The following is a 19,382-nucleotide window of genomic DNA, read 5'->3' as shown; positions in this document are numbered from 1 at the left end:
CATGGGAATATGAAGCATTACCACTACGGTGAAGTCAACTAAAGCCCGCCTAGAACATGTAGAGTGTAATAATACCTTAGTCTTAACCCTAAATTATAATGTAATGAATCATGTGTTCATTATATGATATATTTTATGTGCTACGAGTCAAGCCAGATGAATTGACTTGTAATGATCTTGTGTTACAATGCAAATATTACTTGTGGGGAGATCAGGGCCAAGCTTTGGCTGGTGAACATGCATAAGTACCAATGGTGGGTTAGGGTTATGGCGTGGTTGTTATATTTTCGATGATACGATTATGTATATGTAAAAGAATTTATAAAAAGTAAAATACATAATAATATAATATCAACAAAAAAATGTTACTCAGGGAAGCAACAAGGATATTACTATACCATAAGAGGGGAAGAAGAAAGGGAATTATTGGTGATTTTCCTTGCCATTGTCCTTTGTAAGTACTACCCTTTTTTCGTCCATATTTCCTTTCAAGATTGTCCTATCAAAATTTTACTTATGTGCATGTACCAAGTACAAGTGTCATGTCTGTGAGAAAATAGTAGATTTCATGCAAGAAAAGATCTCTCATTGTTTATTTGTCTATGGGATTTCACATTCGTTTATTTGGAAGCAAATGATATTAATGCAAAATTAATTGTTTAGTAATATAAATATTTTTATATATTTATTAAAAAACTATCATGCATATGAGTTAAAGGGATGATTGAACATGAAAGTTAAGTATGAAAGCTTATTTTTTTAATTTAACTATATTTTAAATTCATTAAAGTTATATAAATATTTTTATATAGTTTATTAAAAGCCTATTATATGGATGAGTTAAAGAAGATCATTGAATATGAAAGTTAATTTTTTAAGTCTAGCTATATTTTAAATTCATTTATAGTAAAAAAATGTGATTAATTATTATAGTTATTTTTTTAAAGTTTGGTAATATTTAACAAAAAAAAATTAAAAATATTGTGCAAATGTATTTTCATTTAAGAATAAAGAAGATGATTAAGCATGAAAACAAATTTCTTTTTAATCCAATGAAATTTTGTATAGAAGAGTTTTTAAATCTAAATTAAAGGCAATGAGTGAGTATGAAAGCCAATTTGATATTCTCAATATTCTATGTCTTGATGGTTGATACATTGATATCTTGGTATTGCAATAAATTGGTGACCCTATATATTGCTATACATTTAACAAAAATTTCTCTATCAATGAAACTTAATTGCATAATTGATTTCATGTGTTTCCACTAGTTTCATTTTCACTATGGTTTATCTTTACAAAATGAAAATGCTTCTTAAGGCCTCCCAAAGGACAATTAGTGAAGAAAAATATAGAGTGAACTACATAAATATCTAAATGCCACAAGGTCTAAGAAATTAATATGAGAAATGTATTATAGATTTGAAGAAAAAGGGGAGGATGACACAAATAAATAAATTATTTTAATGTTTGGGATAATGAGAGATCCCTCTTCACAAGAAAAATAATCTCTTTTCTTACAACAAAATAAGCAATTGAATATCTATTTAGAGAGTTTGTTCAAGAAAAATAGGAAAATATTTTTTTCTAGTAATCAATTATTAATGTTATAAAGGAGGTTGTAAATCTTGTAATGAGGACTTGATATTTCTATTAGTTTCAATATAATTTTGAAGAACTTGTGAGGGGTTGGAATTTCCATAATTAAGACCTAAGCATTTTTGTTAATGACAAATGCACCATTAAGACCTAGGCTTGGAAAATTTTGGAATTATAAAACTTCTTATTATTTATCAATTTTGAAATAAAAGTTGGGAGATCAAAATATTTCAGAGCAACACTTATTCAAATGCTTGAATGATTATATTACTGCATTACCATGAATTAAGTTTTTTTTTTTTTTTTTTTTTTTTTGTGAAATTAGTTTCTTTGATGTATTTGAGATTCACATAAGATTTCAAAATTAGATGTTGAAGTGTTTAATATGATCATTTTCAAAATTAGATGTTGAAGTGTTTAATATGATCATTTTTAACATTTTTGAAATAAAAAATGGAAGATTGAAATCTTTTGAAGTAACTCTTATTTGAATGTGTGAATGATTATATAACTGCATTAGTGTGAATTAAGTCGTTTATTTAGTTTGATGTGAAATTACTTTCCTTAATGTATTTGAGTATAACATAATATTAAAAATTAAATATTGAAGTGCTTGATATAATCCTTTATAGGTTATTCCATTCATATGTGCTATATAATTATTAAGAAAATGAACTATTTATTTTCCTTATTGATTCAACATTTTATTTGTAAAAGTTATATTATGAGTAGAAGACATTTTTCATATATATAATTAGATATTATCTTTTAATAATTTAAGAATGTTTTATGATTTAATCTTAATTGAAATCTCTTTTGTTACTTAAATTGTTTTGTCATATCTCCTTTCATTTGATTACACATAGATGCTAAGTATATGAAACAATGTTTTATAAGTTGCAACATAGATATGTTTTAATAATTATTTAGTGAATGAATTTATTCTTCACTTAATAATTCACTATTCGTCATTAGTATTTCCATTCAAATTCATCGCTTTCAACTGAGATAGGATATTAGCTAGTTTTGTTTATGTTCCATAAAAAACACATTTAAGATTTAAGAAAGCTTAAACAAAAGTCTCCTTTTAGGAGCAATCTCTTTAGGTGGCAACCGGGTCCACATACGAGTGGACATCACTAAACCAAACAAGTATAGGCCTAAGTAGGGTCTTGATTGGGTGATGATCCCTTGTTGTAGGGGAAATTTTTCCACCTGTCAACAGGTTGCTCTACAAAAGAGTCTTGCATAAAACTTATAGAGGGAAAACTACATAGATATTTTTGTACGATCAATTTTTGCACCTTACAACTGTGAGAAGAAGCTTTTTCACAATGACTCTAGATTGGTGTATCATAAAATTATTTTATGAAGGAAAGGTTAGATAATGCTAATTGAGGAATGAGAATCCATATAGTTTCATATGGATTATTACTATATACAACTACCTACTAACATGGGAGGGGTGGGAAGGTAAATATATATATATATATATGCACCACTTGCTTTCTCTTTTGTTTGAAATCTTGATTTTCACATTTTTTATAATAATAATAATTCAATTTTAAGGTCACAACCAAGTGAGACACCAAATTGGTGTACGAGACACCCTTGTTTGTGGGACAAGGCCCCCACCTTGCAAGAATTTAAATGCTAATTCTAGAAAGGTGTACATACCCAATCCTCCTCTAGGTTTGAACCTATGAACTCTTAGGAGAAGACACATTTTATCAACCATTAGGCCCACCAAAAAAACAAAATTATGCCCAAAAAATTTAGGTTATATATTTGTAAAGAAGCCATTTTAATTTTTGATTGACTTTTAATTAAACCTTGGGCAAATGAAGACCAATTTTGACAAGTGATCAATCATAACTAATTTGTATGCTCTAGATACTATTTGATGAAAATAATGCTTAGAAAATGAAGAAATAAAGCATGTAATCCAAAACCAATTTGCATGTGTGTAAAAGGCTTATGATAGTCTAATGATACGTCATTGCGAATATAAAATGCATTATAATTAAATATAACTAAGAAATAAACACTAAACACATTCTTACAATAAAAGCATATTATAAAATATAAATAATAATAACAATAATAATTTATAAAGTTAATATTAAATTGAATTATATAACAAATTAATTTTAATTATATAAAATTAAATAAATTACATTCAAATTTAAATTTTTGATTTATATTAAATTGAAATATATAACAAATTAATTTTAATTATATAAAATTAAATATAAATTAAATTAAATATATTTAAATTTAAATTTTCGATTTAGAATTACACGGTTGAGTTTTTATATATATATATATATATATTTAAATTTCTATTAAAAAAATGGTCTTACAATTAAATTTTAAAATTTTCGTGTGAATAATTCTTTTATAATAAGCTACATTAGTTGGTTTAATAATAATGATAAAAATTCTACTATATAATTTTAACAAGACACTTTTCTCTTTACATCAAAAAATTTGCATTTAAAACCGGTTGAGACTAAACTTGACACAAACCAAATAGATGGTCGCTGGCATGCTATCACAATTCACAATTTTCATCATAGTGAAAATAGATATAAGAGGTTTGTTGTGAGGACAGGTGTGGATTCGGGGAAAGATAAAGCACCCGGAGGATATGATTATATTGGAAATAATAATGCGGACAAGTATATATATATATGATCAAAACATTAAATTGATTAAAACGTCATCATACGTGGTACACAAACAGATTGCTTTGATAAATAAGAACCAAATACAACTTTTGTAAATAAGCCTAACAAATTGGATTTTAAGTCTACAATATTTATGTGGGCCACTCGAAAAAATATCTACAAGTTCTATGTGAACTCTCATATTCCCGCTTCAGTTTGGGACAATAATGGGCATTAACCTCCTTCAAAGACTGGGAACCCTCAATGCCGGGCAGCTCTTCTAAATCTTCGTTACTTTGAACGTCCAGCGTTTGAAGCTTTGTCAGCTGTGCCAACCCGTGTATGCGCTTCAGCCCATCACATCTACCTATCTGCAAATCCTCCAAAGATTCCAATCTTTCCAGACCTGACAGCTCCTCCATTTCTTCGCACCCCCAAATCTCTAATGTTTCAAGTGTTGTTGGTAATCCAGAGAGCCATTCTGTTATCTTTAACCGTTTAAGATCCATAAATCTGAGTGCTAACTTTTTCAACTGAGTCAGCATAATAATAGGTTTAGGGAAACATTTGAAGGGGCAACACTGGAACTCCAACTCCTCCAAGCTCCTTAGATCACCGAACGAAGGTGGCAGCATTTCCAATTGAGAGCTGCTTATGAACAGAATTTTCAAATTACTTAGGTTTCCGATAGCTTCTGGCAATTCTGAACATGACAAATACAATTTTTCCAAGAACCGTTGAGATGTAAGTTGGGGAGGCAATTCTGGCAAGCAGGGTGCAAGATCTAAGTGTTCAAGTGTGGTGATGTTCCCCAGAGCTTCGCTTGGTATGGTCAAACGCCCACACTGTACCAAACTCAAAAATTTAAGTTGTATTAAATTTCCGAAAGTATTTGGGAGAGTCTCCAAGTTCCGGCACCAAGACAAGTCAATATCCTGGAGATTGGTTAGATTCCCAAAGGAATCTGGGAGCTCTTCCAAACATGTGCACCCGCTTAAATTAAGACGTTGGAGGCTGCTCAAGTCCCCAAAAGACTCTGGCAATGCCTTCAAACCTTCCTCGTGTAATTCCAAGTGTTTCAAAGACTGCAGCTGACAGAATTCATCGGGCAAAGTCTCGAACGACACTATATCCTTCTCACTCTTGAGGACAACCTTCTCGAGGCGTCGCAGCTGCCCTATGGACTGTGGAATCTTTGGTAGCCTAGAACCAGCGATGTGCAACTCCCTCAGCTCCCGAGGTGCCTGCAATGCTTCCTCTATTTCAACTTCGTGCATCGTGGTATGTTAAAACAGCAAAGAAATTTGAATAATAAAGGAAAATAAAAACAACCTTTCGCCAATCAATTACATGACTACCTACCTGAGATTCAAGATGCCACAGTGTTTCCAGATTGCTTCCCTCTATATGTAAAACTCTTAAATTCTTTGTTGAAATATTTGGAGGAAGGGAGGAGTCCGGACAGTCATAGCAACGGAGCAATATAAGTTGCGGTGGCTGCTCAACGTTGAATACGCCTTCCACACAAGACGTTCCCCGAAAATAGGTAGGCGCCCTCCACCTCAGCTCAGAGACTCGACGATCGCGTTCGGCGGAATCTCCTATTCCTCCCACCTAAATTGTTATCGGGAGACTGTAAGAAATAATATTGACATTTTGCAAAGTTTAGGAATTCAAAATTTGACAGATCACAACACTATTTTGAAAGTCGGTCTAAAACTTCAATACGTACAGGCGACAGGTCCGAAAGGCTTTCAGTTACGCTCCAAATACGACGAAGCGAAGGTTCTTTGTCCGCCAGATATCTGCCCATGTCTCTGAGCTGGTCATGCATTCTTATGCATTCCACCATACATTTTCTATATCTCTTTCGGACCTCCTTCAAAACCGCGTCCACCTCCACCTCCACGAGGTGCTTGTTCCGTAGAGTCTCCAGACCCAGCGATGCTGCCCACCCCGATGCCTCCCATATCATCATGGCTGTATCCTTCTCTTCTCCTACGAAGAAACAGGCAACGTCTAAGAATATCTTCTTTTCCTCATCATCCAGACTCTCGTAGCTAATTTCCAGGATCTTTTGTATCTGCGTGGGAAGAGTTTTACGGATTTTATGCAATAGCTCTTCCCAGTGCTTAGGATTCTTCCCACGAAGAAGCGCCCCGATGACACTAAGAGATAATGGCAATTTACCGCAGGCATCCACAAACTTATTTACCAGGTGCTCAAATGCTGCATCAGGAGGAGCAGGTAGACGGAAGGCGTGCCGGCAGAAGAGCTCTACGGAGTGTTGAGGACTGGGGCCTTCGAGAGTGTAAATAAATGGATCTTCAATTAATTCCCAATTTTTAAGTACCGTTTTATCGCGGGATGTAACTAGAATCAAGCTATCCTTCGCTGGTAAAATCGGAAGCAATGCGCGCAGCTGCTCTACATCATCCACATCATCTAAAATGATAAGAGCGTGCCAATGTGGGAGATGTTTTTCAAGAAGAGGGAAACCTTGGTCAGTGCTGTTTATTTCCGTATCCTTCCCACTCAACTCCTTAATAAGTTGTCTCTGCAATTTCTTCAGTTCTCCTCTAGAGTCGTTTTCTCTGACATGAAATAAAAAGCTGAAACGACGGTACTCTTTATTCTTGCGGTTATAGAACTCTTTTGCGAGGGTCGTTTTACCAATCCCCCCGAGTCCGACAATTCCTACAACCTTAACCTTCCCACTTTCATGCTGCTGTAATCTTTCTTCAAAATCTTTAACTTTCTCTTCCAATCCAGTCGGATATATGGAGACATACAGGGGCGGTTTTGGAACTAATTTCAGCACTTGTTCGACGACATCTTTCAGCAGCTTGCTCTCATCACTGAATAATATCAAAAATAAACTTACTAGTAAGAAATGTAGATAAAGCATGACATACCTATATGAATGAGACTAATGGAAAAAACGATCACAAAGGAAGAGGGAGAGATGAGTCCTAACCCATTATACGACGACTTCCCATCCAATTCGTAACCGCTAATTTCTGCTACGTCATGGAGAGCCTTCTTCCATTCTCCAATGATTTCTGGCTTGTATCGTAGTTGACCATCTCTATTTCTCTTTTTTTGGAGCGACCTCAGGGCTTCACCATACACTCCCTTTTGTCCCTCCGTCCATCTAAGTACTGAAGGCTCGACATGGAAGAATATGGGAAGAATAGTTGAACCCTTCTTCTCCTCCGTCCCCTTGCACTCCAGCATGAGCAGCAGCTCGTTCAGACACCAGCTTGATTGGCAATATTGGGGAGAAAAAATAGCTATATTAAGTGAGGAAGCTCTAATAGCACCGTTTATCTGAGGTGTTAATTCGTCTCCCTTCTCCATTTCTTCCGTGTCCAGGAAGACTCGCAATCGATGATCCGTGAGGCGATCGTAAAGATGACTGGCAAACGTTTTACCATCAGAGCCTCTGTGATTGAGGAACACATCGAACGCGTAGTAGGTGTTGCCATCCGCTGTGGAGGTGGAGGCGGAGGTGGATGCTGATTTGGACGAAGATGCCATGGGATGCAGAACAGAAAAGATGGGGAATGCGCAATCAATCATCTCAATACACCAGTTGCTTCTGAGGCCGTTGGCACTGTGTAGCTCTATTTCTATCTCTCAATACCTGCCAAACCAGTAAACAAAACTGCAATTCAATATCTCTCAATACTTGCCAAACGAGCAAACAAAACTGCAATGAACTATCAAAATCATGGACACAATTACAATTACTTATCTAGCCATTTGTCTATTATTGTTTATTTAACTATCAGATAAAATTTAATGGTTTTAGTGGTTAATGGAGCCCAAAGCGTGTGGCATTTTCGTCCTCTGTACCATCTTTCACTAGTTGGTTTAGCCAACGACAGGCCCCACATCACGTGTTTGTCTGTTTCATCCGTCCATTTTGCTTTAAAAAAATATGACTCATTTAAGTTGGTTTAGCCAACTTAGCCAAGGACATGGCCTTTGTCTGTTCCATAAATCCATTTCGCTTTTAAAAAGGAGTTGTCTACGGAAGTTGAGGAATTGCTGGGATTGGCTTTTCGCTTTTAAAAAGGAGTTGTCTATGGAAGTTGAGGAATTGATGGGATTGGCTGGAATTCAGGGGAAAATTTTCAAAAATTGTGTTTTTGATAGTAGAAATGGATTTTAGCTGGAATCCAGACGAAAAAATTTCAAAAATCATGTTTTTGATAGTAGAAATAGATTTAGCAGCTACGTGAAAAAATTTCAAAAAATCTTATAGAGGCAGGATTTGAATAGTGTTTTTGATGGTAAAAATAGATTCAGCGCCATCAAAAACGTCTAAGACACCTAAAATTTTCAAGACCGAAATTTCCATAACTTTCCGAACAATTCTTCGGGCTAGTTAAACTATTTTGATTTTTCATTTAATAAAATTGATTTTAATTTTTCATTGAAAACAAAGTTGCGACGGATTCTTACATGCCACCCAACTTCTAAGTTACAATTTAGTTTCGTTTTGTGTTTTCTTTGTGAAAAATGATTTAAAAACTCATCCAACACCAACCATAGAAACATCGTACAATAATCTATTTTAGAGAAACATCGTACAATAATCTATTTTATTGTTGTTGGTAGAATTATAAACATCGTACAATAATGTATTTTATTGTTTTTGGTAGAATTATAGCATTTGTTTTTATTTGTTTAATTTTTTATATATAGCATTTGTTTATATATATATATATATATATATTTATTTTTGCATAAATTCAAAAAATAGTTGTTTTTATTGGTTTAATTATATATATATTTTTATTTTTTTTTGCATAAATTCAAAAAATAGTTTTCTAATTTCTAGGGCACAATTTTTTAGTGGAGGGTGTTTTATTTTTTGCATTTGTTTGTATTTGACAACTCATTTTAAAATAAAAATAAAACTAATTTTTTTAGTGGTCAATCTGTTGGTGAGTGCTCTAATACTAACACTGGGATGTTAGTGATTTGCCTAATGATGTTAGAATTGATGCAGTTGCACATCCATCCTTTGCATAGGCAACGGAGAGGAAAGGGGCCTAAACAAATCTCCAATTAATATTAATATTATTATGTTTCCTTGTGCAAAGTTTTCGCTGTGCAGGAAAACAAGGGTCATTTGGATATTGTGAGGGTGCTCTAACGCTAGCATTGTTATGTTTCCTTGTCTGGACCTTTCACTGTGCGAAGGATGGAGCATGTGCAGGAGAATGGGGTCCTTTGCATATTTTGGGGGAGCTTTAACACTGGTAATGTTATGTTACTGCTCTGCCCAATAGTATTGGAATTGATGTGATTGTCGATCCTTTACATAAAATGAGGGGGGCCTTAACAAAATTTTAATTAAATTTCATTATTTTAGTGGGTAACGAAGCCCAAAGTGTGTGGCATTTTCGTCGTCGGTACCTTCACTACTTGGTAGTTAGTTTAGCCAACAACATGGCCCCACATCACATGTTTAGTGTGTTTCATCGTCCATTCACTTGGAAAAAAAAATATTCCTTTTCTTTCAATTTTACTTGAAAAGACTAACCTTTTTCTTTGATTTGATTTCATTGAATACCACTTGCCACCGATTCATACATGCCACCCAACATTTCATTTTGTGTTTTTTGTTTCAAAAATTATTCTTAACATGTGACTTTAGCGTTAAAAACCCCCTTGGCGACATAGAGACATCGAGCAAGGAACTATTTTATTTGTTTTAAAAGTTGTTCATGACATAACTTTCAAAACGATCAACTTCAAATCACAAGTAACTAGCAATTGCACTGAGAGGGGCAAAGAAACGCCGAAAGAATAGAAGATTCAAAAAGATTTTATTGTTTCATTCTAATGTTTTGTTTCTACAGGGAATATAAAACCTCACTAGGTGACACCCTCTTACCAACATCACATATTTGTTTTAAAAGTTGTTCATGACATAACTTTCAAAATGGTCAACTTCAAATCACGAGTAACTAGCAATTACACCAAGAGGTGTAAAGGAACGTCGAATGAATAGAAGATTCAAAAAGATTTTATAGTTTCATTTTAATGTTTTGTTTCTACAGGGAATATAAAACCTCACTGGGTGACACCCTATTTACCAACATCACGTCCCTAAATTCTTCAACTTTTGCTAGTTTAGGAAACCCCAAATAATTGAGATTTAAAACTTTACTAGCGACCTTGTTGAATTCTTAATAAATAACAGAAATAAGATACCCTTTTCTTCCACGCTCTTTCCTAAGAAATTCAAGAAGCCAAGATTTAGCATCTTCCATTGAAGCTTTCTCCATGTTTGAAGGCCCATAATTTCTTATATAAAACACTAGAACATTCTGATAATCTTCAGTCTGGATTTGATGCAGATATCTTATTGAGTGTAATTCACTCATTCCAGTCGACCCATTAAAGCATTGATCATGTGGCATTTAATGCATTGAAGGCCAAGATAATTCCCATGATATTCACTATACCATTTGGGATCAATAAATGACCAATCCACCATCATTGTAGGAATATAATCAGAAGTCCTGCAATGGCTAGTAAAAGTAGAGAATGAGGACATATTTTCAGTATAAGGGACTACACCCATAGTGTTGAAATCGGTATTTTCATAATACGCTGGGAGTATCATGTCCCTCACGTCATCAAAATCTACAAAGGAAAGTAATCTACGAACCAAGTTTACTGTTGGTTGATAAAGTTGCCCTGGTTTCTGCAGCATGAAAAAATATCCAGTGAATCAGTTGGAAACTTACAGCGAGGCTAGACTCCCAAAAAGCATAAATGGACAAAACTTGAGCATTTTTGGCATTGTATACACTCAAAAGAATTTCATGCAAACATCACTGGTAGATGGTCCTATTCTTGTTTTGTTCTAGGGTTTTGTTTTCCGTAGGCCCAGTGATGACAATTCGTGAGCCTTCTTTATGACAACACTTATGGCTACATATAATACATGCAAAATATCTACTTTTCAAAAATAGTAAGGCATATTAATCGATATTCACAGCATCTCCGACCCTCGTCTATTAATCAAGTGGTAGGATGTGTTACAAATACTTTAGCTTTTCTCAAATTGAGTAAACGGAAACCTGAAATTGAAAATCGTTAAGACTAGAGTATTTCTGCTACTGCTAGCCTTCGGTTTGAACCATCTAAACTTTTAAAAGATAACAAATCACTTTAAAAGAACATTGAATATCTTCAATTCCTCGGCCAACAATTAGATTTGATGTCTAAGATTTAAAAGTGTTTGTTCTTTTCAAGATATGTATACGTTAAGGGAATTTTGAAGTCTAAAATGGGCCTCTTAAGAAAAATGTACAACCAAAAGAAACTTTATAAGAACCAATAAGAATCAAAATGATAATGTCAACCATCGGGGATGATTCGCCATTTTTTGAGTAAAAAAGTAAAAAGATTAAAAAATAATAAAATAATAAAACTATTTATTCAACTCATATTTACAACTGATCTTAAGGTTTTACTCAAATTTCGAGTGGGAGTACTCGTTGGATGCAAAATTTAATTCTTCATCCAAGGAATACCCATGCTGCATACTTTTGATGAAAGCATGTTACACGAAAAATGAGAAATATATGAAAAAACATGATTGCAATCACGTTTTTCATGTATTTCTCATTTTTCGTGTAGTAGGGTCCATCGAAAGTATGCAACATGAGTACTCCTTGGACGAGGAATCAAATTCTGCATCCAACGAATATTTCCACTCGAAATTTGAATGAATCTATTAAGAGATAAGTTGAAAATACGAGTTGAAAAAATAGTTTTTATTTTTTCCCTTTAAAATTTGATGATGTAATTTAATCTTATTTTATTATTTCCATTATTATTTTATAATTTCCCTAGGAGGCTCATTTTAGACCTCAAAATTCCCATAATGAAAAAATGTAAATATACCGCAACACAAATATACAAAATATTAGAAAAATTGAAATTCCATTTGAAGGGAGAAAAAGAAACAAAAAGAACGAGGCAAAGGAAGAATTGAGGTTAAATATCACTATGATTATAAAAAGATAAATAGAAACCTATTTTGGTGGTAAAATGTTATTTCCTCCTTGAAAAAACTATAATAGGGATTGGGCATCATGTATGACCGTAGGGCTCCCACCTACAAATTTATGGAAAAACAATATTTCTTTCAAATTTTTTGGTTAAATTGTTACTATGGCTGGTGATATCCAAAGAAAATCTCATAATAGATGATTCGACCTCAATACAGAAGAGCAATGTTTCTTTCAAATTCTTTGGTTAAAGTGATACCATCGCTCGCGTGATATAAAAATAAAATCTTGTAAGAATTGATTAACAAACAATATCTGTTAAAATTTGAAACAATTTCCAATATTGCAGTGGAAATTACTAACAAAAAAAGAACATTGGTCTTTGGTAGCTTGTTGATAGAATAGACCTTTTAAACTCAAATTGGAAACGAAATTGTTTGACAATTGTGGAAGCCATGACAAGACAAGCTAGATGGTTTTAACTGCCTTGTAAAAGACAAATTTTAAATGCAATACCTGTTTTACATAAGATTGAATGTCCAATATAAATATTATCTATTGGAATGTTGTATACTTATACCTAGAAAATTGTATACATCTATTAAAGCTTCTCTAGGTGGATATCCCTTTTCAGATGAAAGTATGAATCAAAATACTAAAAAGAGAAAAAAGAAACCTCTCACATTTCTTGGATGACAAACTTCACAAGTTTAGAATAAAGAGTATAATACAAGTGTATCCTTTGCAATTCTCAACATTTTATTGGACTTAGATGGACCTTGGCAAGAGTCGTACTCTCACCGCAAGAAACGAGTGTCTTACTTCAGTACCCAACACAGCGCCACTGGATTCCAATAGTTATATAATACAAATAGTAGTTTAAGTCATAAAATCTCATAATGTAAAGTCGGTCATGATACTCTCAGCAATGGTGCATGCAGGATACCTCTTTTATTGACATGGCTTTTGTGGTCTCCATACAACTGTAATGCCTCCTCAATAGGGGTACCTATTTATACAAGATATGCACATTACTATCAACCCTGTTCATCCTTTACTTGCCTATTAAATATCATAAAATGGGATCACACATCAAACATCAAAATTTTAATGCAAAGTGGTGGACATAACTTACCAAGCACAAGATTCAATATTGAATATATTCATATATTTAGAGTACTAAACCAGATTGCCTTCAGGAATCCAGAGACGGTCTTGTCCCAATAACTGAAGGTAATTAGACCAGAACAGCTTCAGCAAATCTGAAAATGGCATAATTTTTGTGTGAACTAGTTGACCCTGTTATGATGCCTATTTTTGTTTTTTGCTTGTATTTAAGCATGTTTAGCTGATATGATTTAAAGCTTTGTTTTTATAGACTGGAGACCATAAATAGCTCAATTTTTGGACACAGGCAGATCAAAAGTAAAAAGAACGCCACAAGGTACTTAACAACAAAAGAAAATAATATTTGAAGTCGCTTCAGTGAATCTGAAAAAAGGAAGCTATTTTATATCTGAGCTTAGTTGAGCCATGTTATAACGCTTATTTTTGCTTTTGTTATATGTATGGTTTAGGTGAAATGATCTAAAACTCTGTTACTTGAACATTCTCAATGCTATAAATGGCTCTTATTTTGGACAGATGATGGTTGTTTGTTTTGGACTGTCTAAAAACTCTACCTTTTATAAGTATAAGAATTTGAAGCTAAGATTTGAAATATGTAAGTGATAGAAGGTGAGGACAAAACTCGACCTTTTATAAGTATAAGAATTTGAATCTAAGATTTGAAATATGTAGGTGATAGAAGGTGAGGACAAGACTTGTTCAATTCCTTCGAATATAGAAGGTGAGGACAAGACTTGCTTCAATTCCTTCGAATATAACACGTTCTAGCTTACGATCAGCGCAATAACGGGAGGGGTATGTGTTACTCAAGTTACTATCTTGAGGAGGCCACAATAACACCCTGGAAGTTGCAGAAAACTGGTCAGAGTATCAAGTTTTTCATCCCCTTGAATAGCAAGCTACAAATGTCTAGGAGTGATACGATTGACCTTCAAATCTTTCCTTGCGTTTCCTGCCAACTCCAAAAACTCTGCAGTCAAATACTCCAAAAAAACTACAGAATATACAACAATAGTTGCTCCCACTCTGACATTTCAAGATATATGAGATTTCAGCAGGCGATAGATACGTCCCATTGGGAACTGCATCAAACAAAAAGATACTCAAGGTGAGTGAAGCCGAGGCCTCTCTGAGGTTGTTTCTTGATACCTGGTAGTAGTATAACGGTCATCGCCTCGTCTTGAGGCCGAGTGCAAGACCCGATTGAAGTCTAGTGTTGAATCCTCTCCAAAAACATAAGAGACAACTCTCTGGTAAAACCAAATCACCCTGTGTCCAAATCACACCATGAGAAAATTTCCATGACGATGCTGATAATGAAGAGTAAAACCCCAGATTTGACATAGAAACATCGTGTTGGGTGAGAGAAAGAAATCTGAGAAGTGGAATTTCCAATATGGACATTTTGAGTGGCGAAGAGAAAGATATTGATATCGACCAATCTTCCAGCCATTAGCGTCCAGGTTGAGAGTACTCGCAACCGTGAGGACACCAAACCCCCAGAGAAACAGAGACAATGAATAGGGCATGCTTTCTTGAACTGAAATTATCAATCTGATGATTGGACATGTCTAAGGTTAATATAAACTTAAAAGCAAAAGAAGCCCAAAAGCACTGCTCAATCTCAGTAGAAGGAATGATGAATATAAAGTTAAAAGGATAATTCCCAACAACTTCTCCGGGCACATATCATTCACTGGAAAAACTAGTGTTACTTGGGAGCGGGAGTGACATTTTCAGAAGCTCTCGGTTTGGAAGCAAATCCCGGAGCGTTTTTTATATAATATATATATTTTTTATATTTTGGTACATATATGTCAACAAAAACATGTAGAATAATAAATTAGATATAAAAAACATAGATTGAACCATAAAACAACAATCATCTAGAAGTTATAATCTTCATCAACCACGTCCACAAGTTAGTAACATAGCAACATAAAACATATTGAGTCTCATGATTCATCAATATTAAAGTTTCAAGCTTTCAAAATTCAATATATAACATTTATCATCATTGATCACCAAAGTTGTGCTTGTAAGCTAAGTGTAACCATTACAACAAATAGTATCTAACATGAAATGAAATGTTATAAAATGAAATGAAATGAAACAACTTTCAACTTTCATGAAGCATCATATTCATAATTCATTACTAATGAGTTATGATTGCCAACTTCAAACTTAAATTGTCATATATTGTTTAAAAAAATATCATAATAAATATGAAAGAGTCAATAGTTATAAAAACTACTAGAAACTAGAAAAGAGAATTAAATCTATTATCTATTTCTTATGCTTGGACCTCTTGCCACCACGAGAAATGTCTAATTTTTTAGTCTTGTTGGAAAATCAGGGTCTTTGTCATTAATATCACTTTCTAAGCATTAATATCCAGAGGTATCTTTGTCATTACCTCTATCGCCCTCTAAGAATTAACATAAGATAGAAAAGCATAGCATGTCAAATCAAGATTTTGTTTGAGTGATGCGTACATTTTTAGGAGGGTCATGATAGAGGAGTTCGACAACCAATGTCACTAACATCAAGGTACATAGAAGGATTGGTGCTCTTGATTAAATACCAGTTCTATACCCTAATACATGACAAAATTCAATGGAAACATTGCAATCCCCCAATCCTGAAATGCTGAAAAATTGATAAGTCTGCTGGATTTTGAATGAAATCTAAAATTCTACTTTCTCCATATGAAATCCAGGCTGGAACCACTCTCAAACATCCTGAGTCATTTCATGGTAATGTTAAAAATTTAAATAAAAGAATGACTCATTAATCTTCATTTTCATCCTTTTACTTTAAGAATTTAACATTACCATGAATAGCATATCAATACTAGGGACATAGACTTGATCAGTAAGCTGCCCCACTCAAAAATTATTTGTTTCTTTAAAAAAAAATTGCATTTCGAACATTACTACAATTAAAAAAATTGCAAAAAAGGCAAAACGCTCCCAAAAAGGCAAGGAGCAAGTGAAAATTTTCTTAGGGAGCGCGCTCCCAACCCGCTCCCGAGTCGCTCCCGCCCGGAGCATGGATTGGGAGTGGGATCAAAGGGGGGGGTGGGCGGCGCTCCCCCGCAACACTGGGAAAAACCACCAATGCCCACAGAAGCCTCGTGACAAGAAATCCGAGGGTGTAAAACAAACTAGTATCTTTTGGAACAATATAAGCAGCAGGTCGCTTTGACCAGGATCCTAGCAACAAAGGCACTCTCAATCCAACAAGTGTATTAAACATAGGTCCTGCATAGCATCCTGACATTGCAATCTGAACCCCATCTCCTCCATTCAATGCTAAAGCAACATTTTTCATCCAATCACCCATTGAATTCCTTCCCCATGGCAGCACTGTCAAGCCCAAGATTGATGGATTTATCTCAAAAATTACACCAAAGGAAACCAACAGAGCCACCAACTCAGTTGCAATGATGTAAAACCACACTATACTCATTAGGAAACCTCCAACAACCCAAGGAAACAAGAATGCCCGTGGAGGGTGTTGTCTTGGTTATAAAATATCAAATGGTTCCAAATATAACAGCCAAAATTCCTCCAACAACATATGCTACCTTGCCAATACCCAAGGGCTTGACTTCTTGAATATTCCAGAGCAGAGCCAAAAGAATTGGTGACAATGTTACAGATGCAACTGCAACCTTTTTTTACCATCAGTCATCTTCCACTATGGGAGGGTCGGTTGTCTTAGTATTGTCAATGACCATTCAACAAAACACTGTAGAAAGCCAAATAAAGAACACCTCGTTTGATAATTTTCACTGTCCTCACGCCATCCCCACAGGGACCTAGTCTCTTCTACTGTCTTTGACAGTCCCTGGTTTGAGAGAATAGCTACATTTGACACCCACATCCACTAAGGCAATGAAGTCTCCAAAAGTCTATGACCAGCAGCCAACCCTGTAGTTGACTCTAAATCCAAAAGAGGACTATACATGGAATCATCTTCATCTTCACAACCGAGAGGAATAGTACTTCCAGGGAAAGACTACATTGGTGTCATTGAATCCCACTTTAAGTTCCGAGTTTGTTTCCTCATAAACTCATTTGCTGCGAGAGTGAATGCATATAGGATGTATATTGAAATAAAAGCCAGTGCTCCCCACAAATTAATCTTTCCAATGAACAGAATCGGAGAAAGTGAAGCAAGGGTCAATAGGAAGAAACGAACATCTCGTATAAAGCTTCCGCGATCAATCTGTGCACACAACACTATTGAGTCCCACCTCACCAACATCAGCCCCCATAAAAGCAGTAATACTTGCAAATAGATCAGGTGCTCCATTTCTAAGAGGAAGAAGAGTCACTCTGACCACTGTTGGTGGTAGCTTCAAAAGCCCGGACAATTTCTCTACAGAACAACAAAAGTAATATGCCCAAGTGTTAACCAACATATAGAATAACGCGACGAGCCAGAGAGCTAAGATGACATAGCCAAAGATGGGCCACTTATCGCATGTGCAGTAGAAAAATGATACGTACTCAAAAAATTCCCCCGGATGTGCACTGCTTGTGGGCTTCCATATCTGTGTATTCTTTCAATCCTGCACATAAAGAATCAGACTGAACATTCTGCACAGTTCCCAAACCACTCGGCACCACAAGGCCTGTTTCTAACGAGTTTTCTATTACAGGGTGTTGTTATTTATCTGATGGGCTTTTAGCCAAAATTCCTGAAAAATTAAGGCTTGGTTATGATGGGTTTTGAATAGGAATTCTCAACCTGTTGCGGTCTATATCCTAAACTGAATTATCTCTATTGAATATCCATTTGTGTGATGATTTTGAGCCACTGTTGGATTCAAATCTCTCCGAGCTCCATCTAAAAGAGGCTTTTGAAGAATCACCAACGAGGAAAAGAGGGGATTTCACAAGGTTTTTGCGGTCAGAAAGAAAAATAAATAGCAGAACAGCAAACCCTAGATTATACAGTATGCGAAAGTGTTTTCACAGTTTGCCCAAACCTGGTTTTGCCATAATTTTCATTCAAAAAACCAAATTATATTTCCCCAGCTCGACTAATACAATCTGGGTCATTGATTTTCCATATTCTCCATAGGCGTGTTGAGGAATTCAACCTTAGAAGGGAAAATATTTGGGAATTTCTATGCCCCCAACCCGTAACAACACTTCTGTAAAAGGATTACAAATATTTAGTCTAGACAGAAAATGCATACGGGTGCGAAATTCTGGTAATGGGCATAAGCTGAAACGGAAAAAACAATCAAAAGTGTACCTGAGTTCGACTTGCAGTCGCTGATTTTGTGGATTCTGGATCAAATATTGTTGCCGGAAAGTTCATAAGGGTACCTAAATTCAACTTGCAGTCGCTGATTTTGTGGATTCTGGAACAAATATTGTTGTCGGGAAGTTCATAAAGACCAGTCGGACTGCGCACTCAATCACCTCAATACACCAGTTGCTTTTGAGGCCGTTGGCACTCTGTGGCTCTATCTATATCTCTCGATACTTGCCAAACCAGTAAACAAAACTGCAATGCAATATCTCTCAATACTTGAACTATCAAATTAATGGACACAATTACTTATCTAATGACCAAAACATATAGCCATTTGTGTATTATTGTTTATTTAATTATAATATAAAATTTAATTAAAAACGGTCCATAGTTTTAGTGGGTAATGGAGCCCAAAGCGTGTGGCATTTTCGTCGTCGGTGCCAGCATTCACTAGTTGGTACGCGGCCCCACATCACGTGTTTGTTTGTCTGTTTCATGCGTCCATTTCGCTTTAAAAAAAATATGATTTCTTTTCTTTAGGCTTTGCTCGGAAGTTGGTTTAGCCAACGAGACGGCCCCACATCACGTGGTTGTCTGTCCATTTCGCTTTAAAAAAAATTGATTCCTTTTCTTTCGGCTTCGTTTTTTATTCCTTTTCTTTTATTTGATT

General features: G+C 34.8%; 2 protein-coding genes and 2 pseudogenes across 6 annotated transcripts; all 4 read right to left on the bottom strand.

The window, feature by feature from the left end:
• Positions 1-4,159: 4,159 nt before the first annotated feature.
• Positions 4,160-7,906, bottom strand: LOC149210155 (disease resistance protein Roq1-like). Its single transcript, XM_089396645.1, has 4 exons — positions 7,246-7,906; positions 6,001-7,126; positions 5,631-5,882; positions 4,160-5,512 (listed from the first exon to the last, which is right to left on the bottom strand). Exons 1-4 carry the CDS (start codon positions 7,848-7,850, stop codon positions 4,421-4,423), a joined length of 3,075 nt encoding a protein of 1,024 aa, XP_089252771.1. The 5' UTR covers positions 7,851-7,906; the 3' UTR covers positions 4,160-4,420.
• Positions 7,907-9,161: 1,255 nt separating this feature from the next.
• Positions 9,162-19,001, bottom strand: LOC149210152 (uncharacterized). 5 transcript variants are annotated; one of them, XM_089396646.1, is made up of 3 exons: positions 18,710-19,001; positions 13,257-13,319; positions 9,162-10,995 (listed from the first exon to the last, which is right to left on the bottom strand). In XM_089396646.1, the coding sequence occupies exons 1-3, from the start codon at positions 18,773-18,775 to the stop codon at positions 10,669-10,671; spliced, it is 456 nt and encodes a 151-aa protein (XP_089252772.1). In that variant the 5' UTR covers positions 18,776-19,001; the 3' UTR covers positions 9,162-10,668. The 5 variants fall into 5 exon arrangements, 2 of the variants coding, with proteins under 2 accessions (XP_089252772.1, XP_089252773.1); XR_016252938.1 differs by lacking the exon at positions 9,162-10,995 and adding an exon at positions 12,967-13,154; XR_016252937.1 differs by lacking the exons at positions 9,162-10,995; positions 13,257-13,319 and adding exons at positions 13,329-14,390; positions 14,588-14,707.
• On the bottom strand, positions 16,442-17,326 carry LOC149210154 (cation/calcium exchanger 4 pseudogene; annotated as a pseudogene).
• On the bottom strand, positions 17,330-18,680 carry LOC149210153 (cation/calcium exchanger 4 pseudogene; annotated as a pseudogene).
• Positions 19,002-19,382: the final 381 nt, after the last annotated feature.

The sequence above is a fragment of the Pinus tabuliformis genome, chromosome 1_2 (assembly GCF_031772625.1).
Source record: "Pinus tabuliformis cultivar Carrire ecotype Pingquan chromosome 1_2, CPIR1, whole genome shotgun sequence".
Lineage (NCBI taxonomy): Eukaryota > Viridiplantae > Streptophyta > Pinopsida > Pinales > Pinaceae > Pinus > Pinus tabuliformis.
The sequence above is the reverse complement of the archived record's forward strand: the minus strand, read 5'-3'. Positions and strand labels throughout refer to the sequence as shown.

What these genes read in the sequence shown, in the direction of transcription:
- LOC149210155 (XM_089396645.1), bottom strand. Translation starts at nt 7,850, where the DNA reads ATGATTGATTGCGCATTCCCCATCTTTTCTGTTCTGCATCCCATGGCA. An exon ending in GGGAAGTCGTCGTATAATGG is followed by an intron (nt 7,127 to 7,245) that starts GTTAGGACTCAT and finishes GATATTATTCAG; the next exon opens with TGATGAGAGCAAGCTGCTGA. An exon ending in GCCTTTCGGACCTGTCGCCT is followed by an intron (nt 5,883 to 6,000) that starts GTACGTATTGAA and finishes ATAACAATTTAG; the next exon opens with GTGGGAGGAATAGGAGATTC.
- LOC149210152 (XM_089396646.1), bottom strand. Translation starts at nt 18,775, where the DNA reads ATGAACTTTCCGGCAACAATATTTGATCCAGAATCCACAAAATCAGCG. An exon ending in CGACTGCAAGTCGAACTCAG is followed by an intron (nt 13,320 to 18,709) that starts GTACACTTTTGA and finishes TTGTATAAATAG; the next exon opens with GTACCCCTATTGAGGAGGCA. An exon ending in AAGCCATGTCAATAAAAGAG is followed by an intron (nt 10,996 to 13,256) that starts GTATCCTGCATG and finishes TTCATGCTGCAG; the next exon opens with AAACCAGGGCAACTTTATCA.